Genomic DNA, 19,735 nt, shown 5'->3' on the forward strand with positions numbered 1-19,735 from the left:
CTGACAGCGACACGATGGTGACAGTGACACTGCCACCCCACAGTCCCCGCCAGGACGCGACGGTGACACCGCCAGTGCCACCCCACACGCGCGTGTCACCCCACACCGCTGCCACCACCGCGTGTCCCCCCCCCGGCCCGGCCCCGCTGGCGATGCCGGGGACGCTGCCACCCCCCCGTGTCCCCCCCGTGTCCCCCCCGTGTCCCCCCCGTGCCCCCCACGCCCCCCACATCCTGCCCCGCGTCACCGCCTGACGCACGGCCCGGCCCCTGCCTCCCCCCCGGGGCCACCCGCGGTGGCCACCGATTGTCCCCCCCCGCCCCAAAACGCCCCCCGGAGCTCCTTGAGGGGGACAAGGGGACAGCGGGGGGGGTCCCCGCTTTTCCCGGGGAGGTTTTCCTGGGAATTCGGGGGCTCGGGGGGGTCCGGTGGGGTCGCGGTGCTGACGCAGCGCGGCGGGGCCGGGGGGGGCCTGCGGCCGCGCGGGGTTTCCGCTGACGCCAGCGGGGCCCCCCCGCCCCCTTGAGCCCCCCCCGAACCCCTCCCCGGCCCTTCCCGAACCGCGGGGACCCCCCCGGGACCCCTCCCCACGCGCAGGGTGTCCTCAAGCTCAGGGGGATGTCCCCAACCCCGCCCCGCCCCCCCCGCGCCGTGGCCACGCCCCCCGGGACCGCTCCCCCCCCCGAAAACCCCGGGGGGGGAGGGGTTTCCTCCCCCCCCCGCCCCCCACGGGGGGTCCCGGTGCTGACGCGCGGGGCGAACCGGGGGGGCTGAGTCAGAGCGGGGGGCCGGGGGGGTCCCGGGGCGAGCCGCCCCCGGTTCGGATCGGGACCCCCCCGGTGCGGCTCAGGACCCCCCGGTGCGAGTTAGAACCCCCCGGTTCGGGTCGGGACCCCCCGGTCCCGGTGCGTGTTCAACCCCCTGTGCCGGTTTTGAACCGGTCCCGGTGCGGGATGGAACCGGGACGGACCGCCCCCGGTACCGCCCGGTCCAGGTGCGGCACCGCTCCCAGTGCCCCCGGGCCGCTCCAGGGGCCCGCCCGGGCCAGGTTCGGAATGGATCCAGGTGTGACCCCGGTCCCGGTACCGCCAGTCTAGCTTCGGGTCCGGTCCCGGTATCCCCGGTCCAGGTGTGGGACCAGTCCAGGTGCGCCCCCGGTCCAGGTTCGGGAACGATCCCGGTACCTCCAGCCCAGGTTCGGGACTGGTCCCGGTGCAGTCCCGGTATCCCCGGTCCAGGTGCGCCCTGGTCCAGGTTCGCTCCGCTCCCGGTACCCCCCCATCCCAGGTGCGGAACCGCTCCCGGTACCCCCGCGTCCAGGTTCGGGATCGATCCCGGTCCTCCCCACTCCCGGTACCACCAGTCCGGGTTCGGAACCACGCCCGGTACCCCCCGGACCGCTCCAGGTACGCCCCGGGCCAGGTTCTGGACCGGTCCAGGTGTGACCCCGCTCCCGACACCTCCCAGCCCAGGTTCGGAACCGGTCCCGGTACCCCCCGGTCATGGTCCGGTCCCGGTACCCCCCCCCGTCCCCCCTCTCCAGGTGCGCCCCAGCCCCTCATCCCCGTCCCCTCATCCCCGTCCCCCCCGTGTTCCCCCCGTGTCCCCCCCGTGTCCCCCCCGTGTCCCCCCCCCTGTCCCCCGCGTCCCCTCCGCCGGTGCGCGGGGGTCCCTCTCTGTCCGGAGGGGGGGTCCCGCTGTCCGGGGGGGTCCCGGGGGGGTCCCGCGTGTCCGGGGGCCGCCGTGGGGGGTTCGCTCCCCCCGGGCCGTGGGGGAATGGAAAAGCCGTGACTCAGGATGTGTCATCGGCGGCGGCGGCGGCGGCGGCGGCTCCCGCGGGGTATAAAGGGGGCGGGCGGCGCGCCGGGCGTCACGCGGGGACACCCGGACACGCGGGGACACCACCCGGGACACGCGGAGAGTGTCCCCCCCCATCCCCACGCGGGTGGCGCCGGGGGGACGCGGCTGTGACCGGGGGGGGACGCGGCGGGGAGGGGACAAAGTGAGGGGGGGGGCGTGAGAGTGAGAGAGGCGGGAGTGTCACCGCGAGTGGGGACAGTCACGGCGCGAGGCAGCGTGGCCGTGGCAGCGCAGGTGGCACCGGGAACGTGTCCCCGCCGAGCGTGCTGGTGGCAGTGGGGACACGGAGTGGCCGTGGGAGAGTGCCACGGAGAGTGGCCGCGAGTGTGGCAGCGGCGGTGGCAGCGAGTCGCGGCGCGTGGCAGCGGCCCTGAGCGTGTCACGCCGCGTGGGTGAGCGCTGTCGCGTGTCACGGTGACCCTGTCGCGACATCGCCAGCGGGACCCTCCCGTAGGAGCGTGTCCGAGTGCTGGTGTCACCTCCGTGTCCCCGCGCTCCCGCGTGGGTCCAGTCCCCGCCGCGCCCCGTGGGGACCCCACGGAAGGACCCCCGCGCCCCGCCATGACACGTAAGTGGGGAGGGGACACGCGTGGGGGCGGGGGGACGGCGTGGGGGACACTTGGCTTGGGGACAGTCCGGTGCGTGGGGGGTGTCCGCGCGTGGATCCCCTGCCCTGCACCCCACAGGAACCCTACAAACCCCACACGCCCCACGCGCCCCAAACCCCACCGGACCTGGCGCGGACATGCGTGGGGAGGGGACAGCGAGAGCGCGACCCCCGTGGGGACGTCTTGGTGACAATTCTGTGCTTGGTGGGTGTCCGCGCGTGGATCCCCTGCCCCGCACCCCACACAAACCCCACAAACCCCACACGCCCCACACCCCACGGGACCGGGCGCGTCCACCCGCGTGGCCCCGGGCCACGGGCAGCTGCGGCCGCGCCTCAAACCGCAAACGGCCCCGGCGCACCTGCCCGCCCGCGGCGGCCGCGCCCCCTCCCCGGGACACGCGTGGGGGCGGCGGGGACACGCGTGGGGCCGCCCAGGTGCGATCCCGGCCGGGTTTGGTTTGGTTTGTGGGGTTTTGGGGAGAAATTTCAGGGATTTGGGAAAAGCAGAATCCCCTCCCCCATTCTCCACCCCCAGCCGCCGGTGGGACCCCCTGGGACACGCGTGGGGGCGGCAGGAGGGGGACGAACACGCGTGGGGCCGCCCAGGAGTGACCGCGGCCGGATTTGATTTTTGGGAGCGCCGCGGGGGTTTTGGGGGTGGATTTCAGGGATTTGGGAAAAGTGAATTTTTTGGGATTTGGGTGGGCCCCCCACGCGCGGGGGGGGTCCCGCAGGTGCCGCCGCCGCCGCCGCCGCCCCTGACTCAGCCCCGCATCAAAGTTTCCAGCCGGGACCGCACAGGACGCGCCGCCGCCCCCCGCCCGCAGCCCCCACCCCATTCCCAGCCCCTATTCCAGCGGGAGAAGCCAATCCCGGGAATGCCCAAAGAAATGCCCCAAAAAACACACGGATTTTGGGAGTCCCGGGGTGCTCGGAGACCCCAAACCCCAGGATTTCTGGACCCCCCTGAACCCCGGGATACACAAGATCTCCCGTGCCTGAAACTTCCCCCAAATCCCGGGATTCCCGTGCCCCCCAAATCCCGGGATTGCGGGGATCTCCCATGCCGGGGAGACCGTGGTTTGCACAAAAACGGAGCCCCAAATCCCGGGATTCTCAAACCCGATTCGGGAGTCCCGAATTCCAGGATCTCCAAAATCCCAGGAGCCTTGAATCCCGGGAGCTCCCAGTCCCAGGATTCCCGCGATCCCCTAGTCCGAAATCCCGACAGCCCCAAAATCCCGGGAGCCCCGAACTCCAGGAGCATCAAATCCCGGGATTCCTGCGATCTCCGAGCCCGGGAGTCCCGAATTCCAGGAGCCTCAAATTCCGAGAGCCCCGGCATTCCAAAAACCGGGATCCCGGGATTCAAATGATCCCAGGAGCCCCGGGATGCTGCGGTCCCGGGAGCCCCAAATTCCCGGGAACACCGGGAACCCCAAAATCATCAGCCCCGGAGCCCTGAATTCCTCAGCTCCGGCATTCCCGAGAACACCGGGATCCTCCGGCTCCGGGAATCCCGGAATCCCCGGGAAAAACAGGAACCGCATCCTCCGGATCCCCGGGATCCTCTATCCCTGCGATCCCGAGCCCCGGGAGTCCCGGGACGACCCCAAATCCCGGGATTCGCTCGGATCCTCCGTGCCCGAAACTTCCTCAAACTCCGAGATTCCCGTGCCCCCAAATCCCGGGATTCCTGGACCCCTAAATGCCGGGATTCCCCCCTTCCCCAAATCTCCCCTCCGGGCATTCCCGGACCACCCCAGATCCCAGGATTCCGGGGATCTCCCGTGTCTGAAATTTCCCCCAAATCTCGGGATTGTCCCCCACGCGTGTCCGTGTCCCCAGGTCCGTGGCGGGCGCTGCTGGCGCTGCTGGGGCTGTGGCCGGGGCTGTGGCCGGGCCCGGGGCTAGCGCTCGCCCCCCGCCCGCGCCCCCCGCCCGCGGACACGCGCGGGGACCTGGACAGCGTCATCCACCTGGCCAAGGCCCTGCTGGGTGACACCAAGGCTTTCCTCGAGCTCCTTGTGGGTACCACCACCCCCCTGTCGTGACAATCGCGACATCCCCGACACCCCACGCGACATCCCCGCGACATCCCCGCGACACCCCCGCCATCCCCGCGACATCCCCGCGGATGTCCCTGTCCCCTCCCCTCGTGTCCCTGTCCCCTCCTTGCGTGTCCCTGTCCCCTCCCTGCGTGTCCCTGTCCCCTCCCCGCGTGTCCCTGTCCCCCCACGAGTGTCCCTGTCCCTTCCCGCGTGTCCCTGTCCCCTCCCCTCGTGTCCCTGTCCCCCCACGAGTGTCCCTGTCCCTTCCCGCGTGTCCCTGTCCCCTCCCCTCGTGTCCCTGTCCCCTCCCTGCCTGTCCCTCTCCCCTCCTCTCGTGTCCCTGTCCCTTCCCACGTGTCCCAGTCCTCCCACGCGTGTCGGGGGTGGCCTGACCTGGGCTGACCGCCCCCCCTTCCCGCTCGTGTCGTGACAGAAGTCGCGATTCCCGGCCGAGGGTGAGCACAAGCTGGACTCGCTGCCCGTGCTGGCCATGAGCGCCCTGGAGCTGCCCAACATCCAGGTGGGGACACGGATGGGGGGTGACAGGGACCCCTGACTCCCCCAGCCCCGCATGACCCCCTGAGCCCCCCAATGACCCCCTTGAATCCCCCGGCTCCCCCCAGGCCTCGGCGCTGCTGCCCCGCCTGGGCTCGGACCTGCTGCGGTACCAGCGGCTCCTGGAGTGGCTGCGCCGGGCCGGGGGGGCTTTGCGGGGGCTGGAGCCGGACCTGGGCGCGCTGCGGGGCCGCCTTGAGCGCCTGCGGGGCCGCCTGGAGCACCTGGTAAGGTGTGGTGGGTGTGGTTGGGTGTGGCCGGTGGGCGTGGCCCGGTGGGTGGGGCTTTAGGGGAGGTGGCGGTGGCGGGATTCGAACTCGCAGCGAACGCGGCGCGGAGGGGGCGCGGCCGGGGACGTGGCCGGCGCAGGGAAAAGGGGTTCTCGCGGTGTCCCCACCCCGGGTGTCCCCGTGTCCCTCCCCAGATATCCCTGTGCCCCCCAGGTGTCCCCCACAGGTGTCCCTTTACCCCCCCCCAGGTGCTGTCCCCATGTCCCTCCCGGGTGTCCCGGTCCCTCTCCCTGACCCGATGTCCCCTCCAGCTGTGTCCCTGCGCCCCCCAGGCCGTTGTCCCGTGTCCCCTGACCCCCTGTCCCCCTCCCCAGATATCCCTGTGCCCCCCAGGTGTCCCCCACAGGTGTCCCTTTACCCCCCCCAGGTGCTGTCCCCATGTCCCTCCCGGGTGTCCCGGTCCCTCTCCCTGACCCCCTGTCCCCCTCCCCAGATGTCCCTGCGCCCCCCAGGCCGTTGTCCCGTGTCCCCTGACCCCGTGTCCCCCTCCCCAGATGTCCCGCCTGTCGCTGCCCCGCCCCGCCGCGCCCCCCGCGGGCTCTGTCCCCGTGTCGCCGCCCCCGGTGTCGCCGTGGGGCGCGGTCCGGGCCGCGCACGCCGTGACCCGGGGGCTGCACCTGTACCTGGACTGGGCCGCGCGGGGCCTCGTCCTGCTGCGGAACCGCCTCTGACCACGCCCTAATTTATTCTAATTTATTCTCCGGCCGCTAATTATTATAATTATTAATTAATTTTGTTATTATTTTATTATTATTTTTATTATTGTTGTTGTTATTGCTGTTATTTTTTATTATTATTGTTGTTATTTTAATTATTTTTATTATTGTTATTATTGTTATTATTCGACTTCCCGAGCCCCCCCAAAAAATCCTATTTAACCCCCTCAACCCGACAAAAAAATCCTATTTATTGTCTCTCCGGGATGGTTTTTGTAAAAAGGGGGAAAAAATGGGGAAATAAAGGAGTTTTTTGGAACAAATAGTTGGTGTTGGGGATATTTGGGGGATTTGGGATATTTGAGACATTTGGGATATTTGGGGTATTTGGGACATTTTGGGATTTGAGGACATTTGGGGACATGCGGAGACACTGTGACCATGTCCCTCCCCATCCCCGCCATCCCCCATTAATCCCCCCTAATCACCCATCAATCAATAAATCAATCAATCAATCATTAATCACCATTTATTATTAACGACCCCGCTGACCTTTGGTTGGGAGGGAGGGACCCCAAATTTTGGGGAGTGGGGGAGGGGTCGGGGGTACTTTAGGGCTTCTGGGGGGGTCCCAAGGCACTGAGGGGGGGGCGGGACCCCAAAAACTGGGGGGGTTACCCCAAAATTAGGGGTGGGGGAGGGGTCAGCTCAGAGTATTGCACGGGGGGGAGGGGCTGAGCTGGGGGGAGTCCTGGAGTGTTTTGGGGAGGGGATTTGGAGAAATTCTGGGGGCCCCCTCCCCATTTTTGGTGAATTTTGTGGGGTCACGTGACCCTCCCATCCTGTTTTTTTGGGGGGGGTCTCGGCCCCAAATTTTGGGGTGGGGGGCATCACACGGGCTGGGCCCACGGGCTGGGGACACGGCCATACTGCAGGGGGGACAAAAAAAAGAGGGGGGGGGTCACAATGGGGAGACCCCTCCCCAAATTTCCGCTTCCCAAAATTCCCTTTTCCCATTTTCTCCCCCAATTTTTTCCCAAATTTCCCCCCCAGAACCCTCCCCAGAGCCAGGACCCGACCCCCCCCCAAACTCAGGACCCTCCCCAAGAGCGCGACCCCCCCCCCCTAAATCCCATCTGGCCCCTCCTTCCCTTTCCCATTCCCCCCAAATTTCCCCGCCAGGACTCCGAATCAAACCCAGGACCCCTTCCAAACCCGGGACCCTCCCCCCCAGCACTGTGAGCCCCCCCGAAATCCCACCTGGATCCCACCCCAAATTTCCCTTTCCCATTTTCCCCCAAATTTCCCCTAAATTTCCCCCAAACTTGCCCCCCAGGACCTCCCCGGCCTGGGGACCCCCCCCCCCCCAAATGTCACCTGGATGTCGCTGAGCTCCTGCAGGAACCTCGAGGCCACTTTGGGGCCGTTCTCCATGGTGGGCACCGGGTGCAGCTTTTGGGGTAGGGGGTGACACCAAGGGGGGGTCACGGGGACCCCAAAACTCCCTCGGGACCCCAAAACCCCCCAGGACTCCCCTAAAATCCCCCAAAACCCTCCAGCACCCCAAAACCTCCCCAAACCCCCCCCCCAGGAGCCCCAAATTCTCCCCCTAAAGTCCACCCCAACTTCCCCCCCCCCCCACCAAGACCCCATAACCATCCCAAAACTCCACCCGAACCCCTCCAGGACCCTCAAATCCTCCTCCCAAAGTCCACCCCAGACCCCAAAACCCAATAAAAACCCCCAAATCCCCCAAACCTCATCCTGGTAGAGGATCCCCCCCACGGGACACACGACGCAGGCGGTGCCAGCCCCAAACATCTCCCGGAGCCGCCCCTCCCGCAGCGCCCCCAAAACGCTGCTCATGGGCAGGGAGGCCTCGCGCACCTCAAATTCACCCTGTAGGGAACAAATTCGGGGGGCTTGGGGAGGGTCCTGGTGTCCTCGTCACCCCAAAACACCCTTAGACCCCATAAATGGCCACGGGTCTTCTGTAGAGACCCCAGAAGTGCCCTAATTGCCTCCAAATGGATCCCAAAGTGCCTCTAGACACGTCCAAAAATCCCACAAATCCTCCCCAAAATCTCTCCCAAGTCTTCCCTAAACCCCCCAGACCCTCCCAGAACCTCCAAAATCCCCCCAAACCTCCCCAAATCTCCCCCAAATCCTTCTCAGACCCCCCCAAATCCTTCCTGGAGCCCCCCCAAACCTCCCCAAATCCTCTCTAAACCCCCCCAGATCCTCCCCAGACACCCCCAGATCCCCCACCCTCCCCAAATCCTTCCCAAATACTCTCTAACCCCCCCCCAGACTCCCCCAAATCCCCTCAAACCTCCCCAAGCCCCCTCCCAAACCCCTCAAATCCCCCATACCCAGTTCCGGGCCAGCTCCAGGAGGCTCTGCCGGGTCACCCCGGGCAGGATCAGCCCGTCCAGGGGGGGGGTCACCAGCTCCAGCCCTGGGGGGCAGCGGGGGGGGCTCGGTCACCCCCGGGACCCCCAGACCGGTCCCAGACCAGTCCAGAACCCACGAACCCCCCAATTCCCCCAAATCCCCCTCCAGTACCTCCCAAATCCCACCCAGGACCCGCAGGGACCCCCCCAGAGCCCCCTGGGACTCCCCAAATCCTCCCAAAATCCCCCCAAATCCCCCCAGGACTCCCCAAAACCCCCTCAAATCCCCCAAACCTCCCTCAAACCCCCTCCCATCACCCGAAAACCACCCCAAACCCCCCCAAATCCCCCCCCCAGATTCCCCAACACCCCCCGGGACTCCCCAAATCCCCCCCAAAATCGCCTGAAATTCCCCGCAAAAGTGCCCAAGCCCCTCCCCACCCCCCCCCGGACCCCTCGTACCCCCGTCCGGGCGCTCCCAGAAGACGAAGAGGTTCATGGTGCCCACCTCGGTGAGGTGACACTCGGGGCCGTGCAGCCACAGCACCTGGTGGCACCCACGGGCACGCGCGGCCTCCTGCAGCTCCAGGCACGGCCCGTAGTTCCTGGGGGGTTGAGGGGGGGGGAAAAAAGGGCTTGGGGGATCCCAGAAAAATCTCAAAACTCCCCCCAAAACCACGCCCCCCAAAAACCCCAGAAAAAAAAGCCCTCAAAAATACCCCCAAAACGCCCCCCAAAAAAACCCTCCAAAAAAACGCCAAAAACACCTCCCAAATTCCCCCCCAAAAAAATCCCCCCAGCTCCCCCCACCCTGCAGTGGTCACTCACCCTGCAGTGGTCACTCACCCTCCCAGTTTGCAGTGGCCGGCGCCCCCCGGCCACGCTCGGACGTGCTGGGGGTCAGCCAGGAGCTGGATGGGGGCGAAGAGCCCCCCCGGGAAATAGGGCCCGACCGGACACAGCACCACGAACAGCAGCGCCTGCCCGGGGGGCGCGACCCCCAGCGTGGGCTGGGGACGGGGGAGCCGGGTCAGGGAACCCCTCTGAACCCCAAAATCCCCACAGAATACCCCAAATCCCACAGAATACCCCAAACTCCCCAATAACCTTCTCAAAATCCCCTTTGACCCTCCTCAAAATCCCCGCAAATCCCTCCCAAATCCTCCCTAAACCCCCCGCGACTCCCCAAATCCCCCCTAAATTTCCCCCAGACCCCCCCCAAACCTCCTCAAATCCACCCCAAATCCCCCCAGGACCCCCCAGACCCCGCCGGGACCCCCCAAATCCCCCTCCCCACCTCGGTGCCGATGAAGACGGGCCGGATGTAGAGGCTGCTCTGGGGGTCCCGCGGCACCCAGCGCCCCTCGAGCCGCACCAGCGCCCGGATGCACTCCAGCAGCTCCCGCCCGTCGAATTCCTGCAGGAGCGCGAAACTGGGAGCACTGGGAGCACTGGGAGGGACTGGGAGGGGCTGGGAAGGGCTGGGAGGAAAAAACGCGGCACTTTTCGGGTGAAAACCGGCAGTTTTAGGGACAAAAGTGGTACTGGGAGGGGCTGGGAGGGGCTGGGATGGGGTTTGGGTGGGATTTGGGGGTTATTTTGGGGGGTTTTGGGGGATTATTTTTGGGGTTTTTTTGGGAGTTATTTTGGGGGGTTTGGGGTTTATTTTGGGGTTTATTTTGGGGTTATTTGGGGAAATTTAGGGGTTATTTTGGGGACGATTTTTGCGGCCTCAGGAGGATTATTTTGGGGTTTTCTTGTTTTTTTTTTTTTTGCTGTTATTCTGAGGGGTTTGGGGGTTATTTTGGGGGGCTATTTTGGGGGTAATTTTGGGGTCCAGGGTTTTTTTGGGATTTTTGGGGCACACCCCACTCACGGGCAGGCAGACCCTGCGGGCCGATCTCTCCATCCTCTCCATGTTCAGTTCGGGCCGGAAAAGCCGAATTTTGTCGTCGTCGCCCCGAAAAGCCTTGAGACCCTCGAAGAGCTGCGGGAGAGGGGTCCCAGGGGATTTGGGGAGGGGTTTGGGGGGTCCCGGGAGGTTTTGGGGAGAATTTGGGGTGGTTTTGGGGGGATTTTGGGGGGGTCCCAGTGCAGTGCAGGATTTGGGATGATTTGGGATTATTTTGGGGTGTTTTAGGGTGTTTTTGGGGTGGTTTTTGGGGCCCCACTGACCTCCACGGCGTAGTGCAGGGTTTGGGGTGTTTTAGGGTGTTTTTGGGGTGGTTTTTGGGGTCCCCGCTGACCTCCACGGCGTAGTGCAGGGCGGACGAGGCCGGATGCAGCCGCAGCTCCTGGAAGGGGCGGATTTTGGGGCGCCCCCAGCCCCCGTCCCGGCCCCACTCCACGGTCAGCATGTGGTCGGTGAAGAACTTCCCAAACAGCAGCTCCTGCGGGGCTGGGGGCGTCTTTGGGGTCCCCGAGCGCTCCACCTCCAGCTCTGAGGCCTGGGGGACGGGGTTTGGAGTCATTTAGGGGGTCCTGGGGGGATTTATGGGGGTTTTGGGGGGGATTTGGGCTGATTCTTGAGGGATTGATGGCTGGTTTTGGGGGGGGGGGGGTTTGAAGGATTTTGAGTGGTTTTGGAGGATTTGGGGTGGACTTGGGGTAGTTTTGAGGGATTTTGGGGGGACTCCTGGGGGATTTGGGGGGATTTTTGAGGATTCGCGGTGATTGGGGGTGGATTTGGGATGGTTTTGGGGAATTCTGAGTAATTTGGGAGGATTTGGGGGGGACTTGGGGCAGTTCTGGGGGGATTTGGGGTGATTTTGGGTATTTTTGGGGGGATTTGGGGGGACTTGGGGTCCCAGCTCACCCGGAAGGTTCTGTTGTAGCCACGCCGGGGCTGCAGCAGAGTTGCCAGGACCTGGGGGGGGGACAGGAGACTCCCAGTTTGGCCCAGTTTGGCCCAGTTTGACCCCAGTTTACCCCATTTTCCCCCAATTGACCCCATTTCCCCCCATTTTGGCCCCATTTTCCCCCATTTCCCTTCAGTTTGTCCCAGTTTGGCCCCAGTAGCGGGGAGGGCGTGGCCGAACGGGGGGGAGGGGTCCAGGCCCTGCCCCTCCCCCACCCCCGGCTGGACTTTGACCCCCCCAGAGCCGCCATTGCTGGAGAGACGGGACTGGGAGCACTGGGAGCGACTGGGAGCGACTTGGAGCTACTGGGATGGGACTGGGAGCACTGGGAGTGACTGGGAGCTACTGGGACGGGACTGGGAGCACTGGGAGTAACTGGGACAGGACTGGGAGCACTGGGAACAACTGGGACAGGCACTGGGAGCACTGGGAGCGATTGGGGCAGTCACTGGGAGGGCATTGGGAGTACTGGGATGGGCACTGGGAGTGAGTGGAGGGCACTGGGAGGGCACTGGGAGTACTGGGATGGGCACTGGGAGCGAGTGGAGGGCACTGGGAGGGCACTGGGAGCGACTGGGACAGACACTGGGAGGATCTGGGGGGCACTGGGAGTACTGGGATGAGCTCCAGTAGGGCCTGAGTGGAACTGGGAAGGTCCAGGGGGGAACTGGGAGTACTGGGAGGGGCTCTAGTGGGGACTGGAAGGGGACTGGGAGGGTCTGGAGTGCACTAGGAGTAACTGGGGTCACTGGGAGCACTGGGAGCACCCTGGGAAGTGGCACTAGTGGCACTGGGAACACTGGGAGGGGCACTAGGAGCACTGTGAGGAGTCACTGGTGGCACTGGGAGCCCCGAGGGTTCAGTGGGGTTACTGGGAGGGGTAACTGGGGTCACTGGGGGCACTGGGAAGGGTCACTGGTGGCACTGGGAGTCCTGGCGGGGGTTACTGGGGTCACTGGGAGGGGTTACTGGGAGCACAGGTGGCACTGGGAAGGATCACTGGGGTTACTGGGGTCACTGGGCAGGGTTACTGGGAGCACTGGTGGCACTGGGAGCCCTGGCTGGGGTCACTGGGAGGGGTTACTGGCAGCACTGGTGTCACTGGGAAGGATCACTGGGGTTACTGGGGTCACTGGGCACGGTTACTGGGAGCACTGGTGGCACTGGGAAGGACCACTGGGGTTACTGGGGTCACTGGGCAGGGTTACTGGGAGCACTGGTGGCATTGGGAAGGATCACTGGGGTTACTGGGGTCACTGGGCAGGGTTACTGGGAGCACTGGTGGCACTGGGAGCCCTGGCTGGGGTCACTGGGAGGGGTTACTGGCAGCACTGGTGTCACTGGGAAGGATCACTGGGGTTACTGGGGTCACTGGGCACGGTTACTGGGAGCACAGGTGGCACTGGGAAGGATCACTGGGGTTACTGGGGTCACTGGGCAGGTTTACTGGGAGCACAGGTGGCACTGGGAAGGATCACTGGGGTTACTGGGGTCACTGGGAGGGGTTACTGGGAGCACTGGTGGCACTGAGAGCCCTGGCTGGGGTCACTGGGGTCACTGGGAGGGGTTACTGAGAGCCCTCACTGGGAGCACTGGTGGCACTGGGAAGGGTCACTGGGGTCACTGGGGTCACTGGGGTCACGGGGGTCACTGGGCAGGGTTACTGGGAGCCCTCACTGGGAGCACTGGTGGCACCGGTCCCCCCCCCTCTCACCGCTCCGCCGCCCCGGTACCGCAGCGCCGCCGCCGCCATCGCTCCAGGCCCCTCCCCTCCCGCTCTCAGCCAATGGGAACGCGCGATTCCATCCCGCCTCTCACCTCTCCGCCAATAGCAACGCGCCGCTGTGCCCCGCCCTCATACTCAGCCAATAGAAATGCGCCGTCCCACCCCGCCCCCACCCGCAGCCAATCGCAGCGCGTCGCCGTGCAGCCAATCAGTGGGCGCGCTGCGCACCCCGCCCCCTTGAAGCCACCGGCTGCTCATAAAATTATTCGCCCTCTCGCTGCTCATTTGCATACTGGCCACGCCTCCCTGCGGTTTTGACCAATGGGAGCGCGGCGCCGCGCGGAGGGGGCGGAGCCACTGCGCGTGCGGGGGCGAATGAAAACCCCGGAGGGGACCCCGGGACCCCGAAATCCCCAAAATCCCCGAAATCCCCCAAAGTCAGCGACCCCCGGGACCCCCAAATCCCCGAAACCCATGGGCCCCCGAAATCCCGGGACCCCCGAAATCCCCCCAAATCCCCGAAATCCCGGGACCCCCGGAATTTCCCCAAAATCCCTGAATCCCCCGAAATCCCCCCCAAATCTCCGAAATCCCCCCAAACCCTCCCCAAATCCCTGGGTGCCCCCAAATCCTTTCCCCCCCTCCCATTTTGGGGTGCCTCACCCCTCCCCCATCCCTGCGTGGGTGGGGGGAGGGGCGCGGGGAGCTTCCCACGCGTGGGGGAGGGGCGGGCGCGGTCCCACTCCTGGATCGAGACTGGGGCCGGGACATGGATCGGGATCGCGGCATGGATCGGGATCGGGTCAGGGAACCGGAGCCGTGCTCCCCCGCGGAGCCCCCCAAAATCCAGCCCGGGCACCCCCCTGGCCCCACCCGCTGGGGCATCTGCTCGGCCGGGGCCATCAGCCACGACTTCGTGGTGGCCCTGAAGACACTGCCGCCCTCGGAGCACACGGTGACACCGCGGGACCCTCTGGGGAGGGAGGGGACACCGCCCCAAATCCACGGGAAACCCCCAAATCCATGGGAAACCCCAAGAACCCTGGGAATTCCGAAAAAACCTGGGCGTGTCCCCAAAAATCCAGCCCCTTAACCCAATGGTTTGGGTAGACCTGATGTCCCAAATGTTGGGGTCACCCGCGGGTGTCCTGGATCCCCCAAATCCCGGATTTTGAGGTCTCCCCCAGACCTGGAAATCCCCTGAAAGCCCTGGATACCCCCCCAAATCCCCTGGGAACGCCCAAAACTTGGATGTGTCCCCAAAAACCTGGGCGTCTCCCCCCTGTCGTGTAATCCCATTTCCTGGGTAGACCTGATGCCCCAGTTATTGGGATTCCCATTAATCTCTTCGAACTGGGAAGGATTTGGGGATTTTCCGGGATTTGGGGTCGCCACGACCCCTCGCTGTCCCCCCACAGGTGGCGGCCGTGGCCGCCCGGGATTTGGGGCGCGCCCAGGACTTCGCGCGGCGCTTTGGGATCCCCCGAGCCTATGGATCCTACGAGGAGCTGGCTGAGGACCCCGACCTGGGTGTGACCCTATAAGGATTTGGGGGATCCTATAAGGATTTGAGATCTCCTGATGGGGTTTTGGGGTGTCCTGAAGGGGTTTTGGGGCATTTCAGGGTATTTTTAGGGGGTTTCAGGGTATTTTTGGTGCTCCCTGATGGTTTTATTTGGGATTAGGGGTTTCTGGGGGTTTCTGATGGGGTTTTTTTGGAGGTCAGGGTTTTTCCGGGGTGCCCTGATGGGGTTTTTGGGCTGTCCCCACCGGATGTGGTGTACGTCGGGTTTTTATGGAGTTTTTGGGTTTTTATGGGCTTTTTGGGGTTTTTAATGGAGTTTTGGGGGATGTTTTAGAGTTTGTGGGGGTGTTACGGAGTTTTTATGGGGTTTTGGGGGCTTTTTTTGGATTTTGCTTATTTTATGAGGTTTTGGGGCCTTTTTTTGGATTTTGCTTATTTTCCTGGGTTTTTTTTTGGGGTTGGGGTTTATTTGGGGTGCCCTAACGGTGTTTTTGAGGTTTTGGGGGGGATTTCGGGGTGTTCCCGCAGATGTGGTGTACGTGGGGGTGGTGAACCCTGCTCACCTGCCCACGGGGCTGCTCTTCCTGCGCCGGGGCCGGGCCGTGCTCATGGAGAAGCCGATGGGGCTCGGGGCCCGCGAGGTCGCGCAGCTCGTGGGGACGGCGCGGGAACGGGGGGTCTTCCTCATGGAGGTGCGGCTGCATTCCCAATCCCAGTGATCCCAGAGATCCCAGAGATCCCAGTGATCCCAGAGATCCCAGTGATTCCAGTGATCCCAGTGATCCCAGAGATCCCAGAGATCCCAGAGACCCCAGAGACCCCAGAGATCCCAGAGATCCGAGTTCTGGTGATCCCAATCATACCATTCACAGCGATCCCATTCCCGTTGATCCCAGTGACCCCAGTGACCCAATTTCCAGTACTCCCAGTGCTCCCAGTCCCCAGTTCCCAGTGCCCCCAGTCCTTCATTCCCAGTCCTCCCAATGCTCCCCATTCCCATCCCAGTCCCCCACAGTCGCTCCCAGTCCCCTCCCAGTCTCTTCCAGTGCCATTTTTAACCCTGAGTCCCATTTCCTCCCCGAAAAGTGCCGCGTTTTTAACTCCCAGTCCCTCCCAGTGCTCCCAGTACCCCCAGTCCCTCTCCCGCAGGGGTTCTGGACCCGTTTCTTCCCGGCCTGGCGGCGGCTGCGAGCCCTGGTGGCCGAGGGGGCTCTGGGGTCCCCCCTGGTGCTGCGGGGTGCGCTGGGGTTCGCCCTGGGGGGGGTCCCGCGGCTGCGTGAGCCGGGGCTGGGCGGGGGGGTCCTGCTGGACCTGGGGGGCTACGGGCTGCAGATGGCCCTGGCCCTGCTGGGGGGCGGTGCCCCCCCATCCCTGTGGGCCCACGGCGTCCTGCATGAAACTGGTACGGACTGGGACAAACTGGGGGGAAAAACGCCGTGCTTTTGGGTGGGGAAATGGCACTTTTAGGGTTAAAAATGGCACTGGGGGGCACTGGGACAGACTGGGGGAGCACTGGGAGGGAGTGGGAGGAAAAAACGTGGCACTTTTGGGGGGAAAACTGGCACTTTCAGAGATAAAAATGGCACTGGGAGGGACTGGGAGGGGATTGGGGGGCATTGAGGGGACTGGGAGCAGCTGGGGGCACTGGGAGGGGAATGGGGAGCACCCTTTCCCCCCTTTTCCCTCCATTTATCCCTCATTAATTTTCCCATTTCCCCCCATCATTTTTCCCATCTTCCCTGGCTTTTTCCCCCATTCCAGGGGTGGACGAGTCGGTGTCGGTGACGCTGGAATTCCCCGGGAAGGGCCTGGCTGCGCTGACCTTCTCCATGGTCGCGGAGCTGCCGGGGGGCGCGGCCGTGGGAGGACCTCGGGGCTGGGCCGAGGTGACCCCAAAACCCGGGGATGACCCCAAAAGCAGGGTTTTGGGGGGGGGGTTGGGGTTTCTTTGGGATTTTCTTCTGTCAGTACAGGGTTTTTGGGGGGGGGGCTTTTGAAGGGGTTTGAGTTTTCTTTCGGGTTTTTTTTTTTGTTTTGTTTTTTTTTTGTTTGTTTGTATAATCTTTTGGGTATTTTAAGTTTCCGGCATTTTCTTGCACTTGGGGGTCATTTCTGGGGCCCCCTGCAGTTTCCCAGCCACATGAACTGCCCGACCGAGCTCCTCTTCGGGGGTCGCCGCGAGCTCTTCCCGCTGCCACCGCCCTCGGAGCCCCTCAACTTCCCCCACAGCACCGGGCTGCGCTACGAGGCCCAGCACGTGCGGGAGTGCCTCCTGCAGGGTCAGCGGATCTGGGATTCTGGGGCAAAATCCTGGGATTTTGGGGGGTTCAGTGACCGCTGACCCCTCCGGTGCCCCCCAGGACTGACCGAGAGCCCAGAGATGCCACTGGCTGAGAGCGAGGTCATCGCGCAGCTGCTGGACGAGGCCTGGGCCCAGGTGGGGGTGCCCGCTGACCACTCTGGAGTGACCTCTGACCCCCCCGAGTGACCACTGGAACGACCGCGGCAGCTCTGGCATCGACCGCGGTTAAATAAAAGCTCGAAAACCTCCCCAAAACCCACCCTGGTCCTTCCCAGCCCCTCCTAACGAACGCTCAGGACGCTCCCAGTTAACCCCAGTAAGACTCAAGACGCTCCCAGTACCGTCCCAGTCGCTCCCAGTGCGTTTATTAGAGCAGGAGCCCGTGCTGCCGCAGCACCGCCGTGAACGGCGCCGCCTTCGCCTCCGCGCTGCGCTCGGCCCGGCGCCGCAGGCTCTGGAAAACGGGAAAATTAGGAGATATTGGGAACAATCAGGGGAAAAAACGGGGGAAAAACAACAACAAAAGCCCACGAGAAAACAGCAAAAATCAGGAGGTCCCTAATTCCCTGCCAGCACCCCCACCCCCAAAGTGCCACAGAAACCGGGGTTTCACCTCCCCAGGCTGGGGCTTTTTTCCCAGTTTTTCAGGGCTTTTCCACCTCATTTTTTGGGGTGTCCCACACCCAAATCCTGGGGTTTTCCCTCCCTGGTTTTGGGCCCTTTAATTTTACGGTCATCCCTCCCCACCACTGAGGAATTTTGGGATTTTTCCCCCATTTTCTCACCATCATCTTCCTCTTCTTGTTGTAGCGCAGCTTCGCCTTCTCCTTCCTCTTCTCCTCCAGCGCCTCTGTCACCTCCCGGTACTTCCAGCCCACCTCATGGGCCAGCCGGCCCAGCACGGCAAACTGGGGGGCACTGGGAGCTCAGTGGGGCCCCAAAACCCCACAGAACACCCTAAACCCCATAAAACCCCCCTAAAATCCCACAGAGCCCCCCGACCCCCCTTATAACCCCCTAAATCCCATAACCCCTAAAACCCCAGAAAGTCCCCCATAAAACCCCCCCAAATCCCCCTAAAATCCCATATTCCCCCCCCAATTTAATAAAACTCCCTCAAATCCCATAAACCCTCCCCAAACTCACCTTGCGTGTGGGCTTGAGCCGGATGATTTTGAGGGCGGCCGGCACAACCATCCTCTTCCGCTGGGAAATTTGGGAATTTCAGGGTCTTTTGGGGTCCCCCAGGGAATCTTTGGGGGTCTCCCAGGAGTTTTTATGGGCTTTGTGGGGTCCCAGGCGTCTCAGGATTTGGGGTTTTTCTCAGGGAGAGTCAAACAATGTAGGTAAAAGTGACATCATCGACACCGGGGCTTGGGAGGGATCCTGGAAGGGGAATTTGGGGGATTCCAGGCTTGGATTTGGGGGATCCTGGAGGGCAAATCCGGGGGCAAACTTGGAGATTCCAAGGCTGGATTTAGGGGGCATCCCAGGGCTGGATTTGGGGGACCCTGGAGAGGGACTTCTGGGGTAAATTTGGGAATTCCACGGCCAGACTTGGGGTCCCTACCTTGTCGTAGGGCGGGGGGATCCCATCGAACACCTTGAGCCGCTCCAGGGCCGCCTGGCCCCGTTTGGTCTTGTGGGGCAGCATCCCTGGATTAAGGAGAAAAAACCAGTGGGATCGGGAAAATTCCGGGCAGGAATTCCAGGGGAGATTCTGGGGGAAATTTTGTGGGGTCTCCTCTCACCTCTGACCGTGCGCCAGAAGATCCTGCTGGGGGCTCGGAAGTGGAAAGGGCCCCGGGAAGGGTTGGTGTTCATCCTCTTCCGCAGGAACGCCAGGAATTTCACTGGAATTGGGAAAAAATGGGCTGAAATCCCTCAAAAATGGGAGTTCAAAGGCTTGGGAATTATCGGGAACTTTAGTGGGATGGGGAAAAGGGATAAATCCCTGCAAAACTCTGGGTCCTGGAAGTATGAGCCGCCTGGAACTGGGAAAAGGAATTAAAATCCCCCGAGCTTTAATTTAATTTAATTCCCCAAGTTTTAATTCAATACAAGGGGTTCGGGGGTGCATCGAGAACCGGGGAGCTTCTGGAAACCTCCCACAACTTCCCTGCCGCCCAGAAACGCCGGAATTCGCCCCAAACCCCCGGGATTTCCCCCCAAAACCCGGGATCTTCCCCCAACTCACGCTTGTTGCGGTAGAAGTTCCCGGAGATGTTGATGCCCTCGCAGCGAACCACGACCACGCGGCGGCCTGGGGACAGCGGGGCCGGGTCAGGGCCCGAGCCCCGTTGTCCCCGGGTTTCCCCCGTTTTTCCCAGTTCCCGACCCCTCAGATCCCCCGCGCTCAGCTGGTAGTGCATGGAGGCGGCTCTCATTGTCGCCAAACTCGACAGCCGGATGGGCTCATCACGGCACGGGGGGCTCCGATTATCCCAGAGGATCCCCGGTGTTTTCCCGCACTCACCCAGCAGCACCTGCTTGGCCACGATCGCCGCCAGCCGGCCCAGGAGGTGCCCGCGGCCGTCGATCACCAGAACCTGCGGCACCGGGAGCACCGGGTGAGCCTCTCCGCCTCCTCGGGGCTAGGCCGCACCGCAGGGCCTCCACGTGGCCGCCGCTCCGCGCGCCTCCCGCCGCCCGCCCCCGGGTCCCCGCAGCCCCTTCGCTGCTCAAGCCCTTCCCCGACCCCTCCGGAGCCCGCCCGGGACCGCCGAACCGCCCCCAAACCGGCCCCGGGTCCCCGCGAGCCGCACCCGCGGCTCCGCCATGGCCGCCGCCCGCTCGCCCAAGAGGCCCCGCCCCCTGCGCGCCGCGGGGTCGACGCTTCCGGCGGCGGGGCCAGGGCAGGGGCGGAAGTGACGTCATTACGCAGAGAAGAGCGAGGAGCGGCGCCAGGA

General features: G+C 64.0%; 4 protein-coding genes and 2 non-coding genes across 7 annotated transcripts; 2 read left to right on the forward strand and 4 right to left on the reverse strand.

Moving 5' to 3' along the window:
- The first annotated feature begins 4,178 nt into the window (after positions 1–4,178).
- Positions 4,179–6,141, forward strand: IL11 (interleukin 11). Its single transcript, XM_068999270.1, is given in 5 exon segments — positions 4,179–4,225; positions 4,227–4,497; positions 4,955–5,041; positions 5,145–5,303; positions 5,861–6,141. Coding segments are annotated over 5 exon segments (741 nt in total). The 3' UTR covers positions 6,038–6,141.
- A 384-nt stretch (positions 6,142–6,525) lies between these two features.
- On the reverse strand, positions 6,526–13,046 carry BCAT2 (branched chain amino acid transaminase 2). Of its 2 annotated transcripts, none has more exons than XM_068999267.1 (11): positions 12,988–13,046; positions 11,231–11,281; positions 10,662–10,862; positions 10,292–10,402; positions 9,713–9,832; positions 9,262–9,395; positions 8,878–9,020; positions 8,395–8,480; positions 7,781–7,921; positions 7,400–7,474; positions 6,526–6,951 (listed from the first exon to the last, which is right to left on the reverse strand). In XM_068999267.1, the coding sequence occupies exons 1-11, from the start codon at positions 13,024–13,026 to the stop codon at positions 6,913–6,915; spliced, it is 1,140 nt and encodes a 379-aa protein (XP_068855368.1). In that variant the 5' UTR covers positions 13,027–13,046; the 3' UTR covers positions 6,526–6,912. The 2 variants fall into 2 exon arrangements, with proteins under 2 accessions (XP_068855368.1, XP_068855367.1); XM_068999266.1 differs by having other exon boundaries at positions 6,527–6,951; positions 9,262–9,425.
- A 722-nt stretch (positions 13,047–13,768) lies between these two features.
- Positions 13,769–17,107, forward strand: DHDH (dihydrodiol dehydrogenase). Its single transcript, XM_068999268.1, has 7 exons — positions 13,769–13,954; positions 14,418–14,529; positions 15,053–15,216; positions 15,674–15,926; positions 16,286–16,410; positions 16,653–16,803; positions 16,885–17,107. Exons 1-7 carry the CDS (start codon positions 13,769–13,771, stop codon positions 17,010–17,012), a joined length of 1,119 nt encoding a protein of 372 aa, XP_068855369.1. The 3' UTR covers positions 17,013–17,107.
- Positions 17,108–17,164: 57 nt separating this feature from the next.
- RPL13A (ribosomal protein L13a) lies at positions 17,165–19,667 on the reverse strand. The gene is made up of 8 exons (XM_068999271.1): positions 19,592–19,667; positions 19,303–19,375; positions 19,024–19,089; positions 18,578–18,679; positions 18,397–18,482; positions 17,973–18,032; positions 17,612–17,734; positions 17,165–17,280 (listed from the first exon to the last, which is right to left on the reverse strand). The coding sequence occupies exons 1-8, from the start codon at positions 19,604–19,606 to the stop codon at positions 17,194–17,196; spliced, it is 612 nt and encodes a 203-aa protein (XP_068855372.1). The 5' UTR covers positions 19,607–19,667; the 3' UTR covers positions 17,165–17,193.
- On the reverse strand, positions 18,124–18,196 carry LOC138101498 (small nucleolar RNA SNORD34). Its single transcript, XR_011147177.1, has one exon. It is a non-coding gene; the product is annotated as a small nucleolar RNA SNORD34 (small nucleolar RNA).
- LOC138101497 (small nucleolar RNA Z195/SNORD33/SNORD32 family) lies at positions 19,177–19,255 on the reverse strand. Its single transcript, XR_011147176.1, has one exon. It is a non-coding gene; the product is annotated as a small nucleolar RNA Z195/SNORD33/SNORD32 family (small nucleolar RNA).
- Positions 19,668–19,735: the final 68 nt, after the last annotated feature.

Source organism: Aphelocoma coerulescens, unplaced genomic scaffold, assembly GCF_041296385.1.
Source record: "Aphelocoma coerulescens isolate FSJ_1873_10779 unplaced genomic scaffold, UR_Acoe_1.0 HiC_scaffold_307, whole genome shotgun sequence".
NCBI lineage: Eukaryota > Metazoa > Chordata > Aves > Passeriformes > Corvidae > Aphelocoma > Aphelocoma coerulescens.

What these genes read in the sequence shown, in the direction of transcription:
- RPL13A (XM_068999271.1), bottom strand. An exon ending in GAACTTCTACCGCAACAAGC is followed by an intron (nt 18,680 to 19,023) that starts GTGAGTTGGGGG and finishes TCCCAATTCCAG; the next exon opens with TGAAATTCCTGGCGTTCCTG. An exon ending in TCCCCCCGCCCTACGACAAG is followed by an intron (nt 18,033 to 18,396) that starts GTAGGGACCCCA and finishes CAAATTTCCCAG; the next exon opens with CGGAAGAGGATGGTTGTGCC.
- DHDH (XM_068999268.1), top strand. Translation starts at nt 13,769, where the DNA reads ATGGATCGGGATCGCGGCATGGATCGGGATCGGGTCAGGGAACCGGAG. An exon ending in CGGCGTCCTGCATGAAACTG is followed by an intron (nt 15,927 to 16,285) that starts GTACGGACTGGG and finishes CCCCCATTCCAG; the next exon opens with GGGTGGACGAGTCGGTGTCG. An exon ending in GCGGGAGTGCCTCCTGCAGG is followed by an intron (nt 16,804 to 16,884) that starts GTCAGCGGATCT and finishes GGTGCCCCCCAG; the next exon opens with GACTGACCGAGAGCCCAGAG.
- BCAT2 (XM_068999266.1), bottom strand. Translation starts at nt 13,026, where the DNA reads ATGGCGGCGGCGGCGCTGCGGTACCGGGGCGGCGGAGCG. An exon ending in CCCTGCACTACGCCGTGGAG is followed by an intron (nt 10,403 to 10,661) that starts GTCAGCGGGGAC and finishes CCTCTCCCGCAG; the next exon opens with CTCTTCGAGGGTCTCAAGGC. An exon ending in CCCGCAGGGTCTGCCTGCCC is followed by an intron (nt 9,833 to 10,291) that starts GTGAGTGGGGTG and finishes GCGCTCCTGCAG; the next exon opens with GAATTCGACGGGCGGGAGCT.